The sequence below is a fragment of the Limulus polyphemus genome, unplaced genomic scaffold, assembly GCF_000517525.1.
Source record: "Limulus polyphemus unplaced genomic scaffold, Limulus_polyphemus-2.1.2 Scaffold229, whole genome shotgun sequence".
NCBI lineage: Eukaryota > Metazoa > Arthropoda > Merostomata > Xiphosura > Limulidae > Limulus > Limulus polyphemus.
Genome location: NW_013665839.1, coordinates 291,001 through 297,222, shown reverse-complemented (window position 1 = coordinate 297,222; position 6,222 = coordinate 291,001). Strand labels below are relative to the sequence as shown.

The 6,222-nt window shown below is 33.3% G+C and overlaps 1 protein-coding gene across 3 annotated transcripts in view; it reads right to left on the bottom strand.

Moving 5' to 3' along the window:
* The window catches only part of LOC106478590 (solute carrier family 23 member 2-like), a 27,127-nt gene extending 23,268 nt beyond the window's left edge, over positions 1-3,859 (bottom strand). For 2 of the 3 annotated variants that reach the window (XR_002609935.1, XM_013939146.2), the window contains exon 1: positions 1,580-1,814. Coding sequence is in view for 1 of the 3 variants with exons in the window: in XM_013939146.2 (XP_013794600.1) it covers positions 1,580-1,612 (33 nt within the window). In the remaining 2 variants the exon portion in view is untranslated. Of the gene's footprint in view, positions 1-1,579; positions 1,815-3,839 lie in introns of those variants that run through there. The other variant, XM_022382196.1, reaches the window with a different exon arrangement.
* Positions 3,860-6,222: the final 2,363 nt, after the last annotated feature.

Sequence of the window (6,222 nt, the reverse complement as noted above, 5' to 3'; positions counted from 1 at the left end):
ATAAATATGTATATACATAAACTTGTTTAATAGTTCAACGAGTTCTAATGTTCTAACTTCTACAGTCGTTAGGTTTCATTCTAGTTAAATTTTATATGTATATACATAAACTTGTTAATGTTCAACGAGTTCAATGTTCAACTTCACAGTCGTTGGTTTCATTCTAAGTTTAAATTTTATATGTATATACATAAACTTGTTAATGTTCAACGAGTTCAATGTTCAACTTCACAGTCGTTGGTTTCATTCTAAGTTTAAATTTTATATGTATATACATAAATTCTGAATTGGAGTGAGTTTTTTATTTACGTGTGTTCTCATGGTTAATAGATGGGTCAAAATACGTAATAATAAGTAATGTAAAAAAGTTTACTGTAACATGGATGAACTGAGAAGGATAAACTCAAATTTAAAACATGAACTCCTTGCAGCCTTACATGTAGATCAGTCAACTAATAATAACGCATTGAGATTCTATTGTTTTAAGCCCAGAAAATCTGTTTCTCAGGGTTTGTTAGTTTGGTTTGTTTTGAATTTTGCGCAAAGTTACACGAGGGTTATCTGCGCTAGCCGTTCCAAATTTAGCAATGAAAGACTGAAGGGAAGGCAGCCAGTCATCACCACCCACCGCTAAGTCTTGGGCTACTCTTTAACCAACGATTATTTGAATTGACCACAATATTATAACGCCCTCACGGCTGATAGGGCGAGCGTTTGGTGTAACGGGGATTCGAACCCGCGACTCGCAAATTGCAAGTCAAGCGCCCTAACCACGTGGCCATGTTAGGCCCAGTTTGTTAGTTAACGTACTTTATAACTACTAAAAAACGTATTATTTTTATTTCAGGTGGTGAGCGTGATCATACAAATTCATCATATTGTTTAGGGTACTGAGGTTACACGGCGGTGTTGTTAGCCATGCTCTCTTTCTCTTATTCGCAATCTGAGTGCTTTGATAAAAAAATATATATATATATTTCCTGCTTCTGAACACTATTATCGATGTTAGGTGTTTAGGCCATTTCTCAGCAATGGTTGTGGAAATTTAAGGGAGGACTATTATAATTTTTCTTACATGAAATTCTAATTTGAAAACTTATAGCATTATTATAACAACAGCGGTCTTTATATTGGACTATCTAAAACACCCGTATTTTTCAATAAATTTTAGCCAATCTGCGATCAACATAAGATGTTATAATTAAGGCGGTACTTCTTAATTTTTCTTCTCCCTACACCTCCCAGTAATCCTAAATGAGTGTTACTAACGATGTGTATTTAGATATTGAATGATGGTGTTAGAAATATACAAAGTAATGGAAACATAAATTTCCGTGAGATTCTAATTATTAAAGAGACAATCTAATTAATCGAGATCAAAACATGTTATTTTATTAGCAGCTTACATGATGTTCAATTTTTCAAGGAACTACATCTATGAGATGTTAAATCTGGACAAAGCTTTGATGGTATCTGTTTTTGTATTGGTTAACGCGTTTACAACGTTATATAAGCATATTGTGTAGCAGTTTAATGCTACTGACTTATCATATAAATAAATAAAACTTTTTAATATTACCTTAAGTTCGAAAGCTGGATTATCCTGTGCCATGACGACGAAAGATTTTATCAATCACTCCAAAGCTGTAACACGTACAAATCTGGATGGGATATACTGATCACAACAAATAATCGTACCTCTTTTAGTACACCTGTTGACAGAACTCTATATGCTGAGAGTTTCATGTATTGCGTTCTTGAGGTGTAACGAGGTATAGGAAGCGGATGAGCGTAACATCACCGGATGTGACGAAATTATTAATCTCAAACTAGAACGTTATTATTAGTTTACATACAAGAAAAATGCCCATGTAATTATGTGTAAAGCTGCCTAAGGTAACTGAAGCATGTGTGAGGTAAAAACACAAACTCACTGCTAAAAAGGAAATCTCGAATGAAACAAGATAAAAATGTGGACCTTATATAAAAAGCCAATCAGGGTTACTTCGCTTGTTTATTATGAAGCTAAGATAAATGTTGAAAGTTCAAAGTTTTTACAGTTTTTTACTTTAGATAAAACCCTTTTATCAAAGGAATTTACTACATAGACTCCGTCGGAAAACTAAAAAACTGACATTCTTGCGCGTATAAACTTAACGTTATTTTGCTATAGTATCTCTCTGAAAATGTCATACAAAGTTTCAAGAAATATAACTCAATTTCTGCTTTGGCTTTACTATCGACAAGGTAACTATAGACCAGGGTTTAGTATCTACTTCACCGAAATAATCTTTGCGAAACAGGTTTTCCTTCTCTCAGCGTAGCAGTTACAACAGGTATGAGCAAGTGAGTGCAGTGACGTCATTAAACTAATAACTGCATAATAAAACCGAACGAACGAATGAGGAGCGAGGGAAGATGATACACTAACGCTTTACTGTTCCTGTTCGTTACCATATGTTACGACGACATGTAAAAAGTGTGTATTCCATGATATTCAATGATAAAGTCCTAGTTATAACAAGGGTCAATCACAAAATGGTTATATATATATAATGACATTTGACCTCCGAAACATCAAACACGAAAAACAAATAATAATTAAGTAAATGAAAAATCTGACTAATTTTTTGAGCAGCAAATTACATACCCAGCTCTGCCCATGGTAAAAGCCCGACAGAACCGAAAACATGCACAAATTTGCTAAAAAGAAGCAAAATCTCTGCGAGGATTTTCAATAGCGTTCATTCTTCAAGAAATTTGTTGTAAGACAGGTGAAGTGGATCGTAAGTGAGGAAGTGTAGCAGTCAAGTCGAGAAACTTGGCAGAAATGGCAAAGCAGTTACATCACTTCTCGTTCAAAGCAGCTCATTTCATAGTAGAGATGTGGTTAAGATTTCTACTGTCTGAATTTGGTACATTCAATGCAACAAATTTAATAATAATCTTGAATTTTGTTTCTACAGAAAACTATATTCTACATCAAGAAGTAAAAAATATATTTAAAATATTTTAATTATGAAATACTTGTCTAATTCAGGCATAAGCGCTTATTCTAACCCTAGTATAAACTGAAAGTTAAATGGGGTGTATCAGCAAAGAGCGGGGAACTTAAACAGCACCAATATTTTGATTCTCCGCATTGTATTTGGATATTTTATCACTGTATGATTTGGTTATTATGGGAAACAAGCCAAAAGGCTGAATTTTATTTACAGTCTTTGACTTGTAGAATTTTATTATGGTGTGTGTTTAGTTCAAACTCATCTGTTTACAATAGCTACTGTAGTAACAATACAGGGGTTATTCTATAGAATATCTTTATTTTTCAACATATGAGAAAGTTTGATAAGAATTTTATTTGTGTTTGGATAACTAAGTTAGCATGCTAAATTTGGTCTGGATCGGTCAACTCGTTAAGGAATAGATGCGTCCACAGACAGACAGAAAGTTTTTTTTCCCTTGATATTGGATAGTTAACACATCGGTATGCCTTAATATGTATAGCGAGCGCTATGTGAATAACGCATGTACTCCATTTTATATACTCAGCTCTACCTCGCTTCATTCGCAAGAGCTGGATAATACAAACACGAAAGTAAACAAGCAGTTTCTCTTGTCAAAACCTAACAGTCCTGCAACACAGCTAAATACGAACTAGTTAGCATTGGTATCATATACACATAGGTACAGAGGTCAAAGAAAAACGTCCACAATATTTTAACTGCCAAGTATCAACGAAATTACCGCGGCTTGTAGATGTTTTGTGAAATGAATAATAAACACTTAACAAAGACGTTTCCTCTACATAAACACATATACACACACATGATACACACCTGGTATCAACTGGTTTAGAAACAAGCCGTGAAACCTCTGGCTATTCGTTGAGTTTAGTTGAACACATTATAAAAGGCGTTAATATGAAAGAAAAAAAAAGGTCATTGCTTGATTTTTTCGAATTTGAAAAAACCTTTTGTTGAGCATATTGGCCTAAGGTTTAAACAAAACTTGGAAAGCACATGTATTCTGTAACTATGATAAAATTTGAATTAGGGCTAACGATACCTCAAATTTGCAATGCTGGAGTATCCAAAAGTTCGAGGTGAATTTTATTTGAAGTATTCTAAATTTAGTCCCTGTTCACATGCATTTGTATTTTATTTTTACAATTTTGCTTCATGATTGTTTCTAGTCTTATAAGATGATTAATTTAAAACTTTCTTTGTATTGATGACATTTGAATTCATTGAAATCTAACAGAATAGTGTTAATTTGCATTAAGACGTATTGAAATAGTAATTAATTTTGATATGTTTAAAGAGTTAGTATCAAATAAATTGTTAAGTCAGAGATCGCGCAGTTGTTATTTAGCTACTTTAACAGTTAAGAAGAAATTTGCATTTTAGAGAAGTGTAAAAATAGCATTTTAAATCTATGTTTTATCCACTCCATTTAAAGTATTATTTCAATTCGAAATCTATAAAAAATAATTAGAATAAATCTGGAGATATATATGCATCCTCACATCAATTTTTATCACTATTATTAGGCCTATTGGTTTTATTGTTTCGTCGACTTTTTACGTTTAAACTGTAACATTAAATGTATCATACTGCATACAAAATAGTATTTTGAACACACTTTTTCTAGGCTGAACTTGCCCAAATGATGAATCCGACATTCAAAGAAAGGCCTTGTGTGGATTAGTATGCGGTGGACAAAAAAAAAAGTGTTAAAAGTGTTATTATTACACTCCTATAATTTGATAACCGTAATGAAATAATTCAGAGGAATGTGATAATAATATCTGCCTTTTATTATTATTATTAGGCCTATAAACCTCAGGATGGTTCAGAAGAGGAAAAAATTTAACTACCATCTATTTATGTTAAGAAATAAATTCTTAGAAACATACATTTATCACCGTTACACATCTAAGTTTGTAGTGTTAAATGTCATTGTTGGTTTAACAGTAAATGTGTTAAGTTGACACTCTGAGCGTTAAAATACTCCGGTTATTTTGTGGTATTTAATCATATAGTGTTGATAGAAATTTCCAGTCAGTTGTCACGTGCATGTCACCTGTGTTTAGCCTCAGTTGGAAAAAAGGCAAACGCTGTTTTTCGCTTCGTCTTTAGAAAAACTGTGAAGGATAAGTAAATTAACTGATTATAACTAGACTACACTTAATCGATATGATGGCCTACGTCTTAGATCGTCTAATCATGATGGAATAATCCTTCAGAATTTTACATGTCTAGCTACATTAATTTTGAAAATAATCATCAGAATGCGATTTCATATATTGACCCCTATGACTTATCTATCATTTTTTGACAGTCAAAATATTCATTGAGCCGGATACAGGAAGTTCCGTTTGGTAGTTTTAGCCTTAATCATACTTTAGTTATCATGCGGATAAACAAACAAACAAATAAGTAAACAGACAGACGGAGCTGACCGTAGTAAGCACAATCGCGTGGCTGGTTACATTAAATAATTAAGTGTAAACGATTCTGTTGTTTTGCTCCTCAGTTTAATGGATAAAACACTACTGTTTTCAAATTATCCTTATTAAGAGAATGAAAAAAAAAGATCTTGCATAATAGGTCACATTTTAAAAATTAGCTTACTTTTTCTGCGGCAAATTTAGATAACTTTATTATTATTATTACTAATAAGGTATCACTTGTGTCTTTCAAACTGATAAAAAAAAAACTGTATAACCCGAGCGCTTTCGAGAGGTGGACCTTTCTTCTTCAGGGGCAAACTGGAAATGTCCTTCATTGGCTCAGCGGAAGGTCTGAAAGCTTATAGCCCTAAAAAACAGGTTTCTATTCACGTGATGAGCACAGCACAATTAGTCCACTGCCTAGCTTTGCGCTTGAAAATAAATAAACAAACAAAGTATCATTTATACTTCAGGTACATTTGTTATGTGAAATTAAAAATGTGTTCATGTATTTAAGTAGATTGTAGAGAATGATAATCTACCAATGACATTAAATACATTCCTTCTTTTTTCAGTAAGTATGAGAAGAGTTATCACATCTTAAAGTTTGCATTTAAGTTATGCTACTTTGCATTGTCTACTGGGGACTGATGGCCCGGCATGGCCAGGTGGTTAGGGATCTCGACTCGCAATCTGCTGGTCGCGGGTTCGAATCCCCGTCCCACCAAAACATGCTCGCCCTTTCAGCCGTGGGGGCGTTATAATGA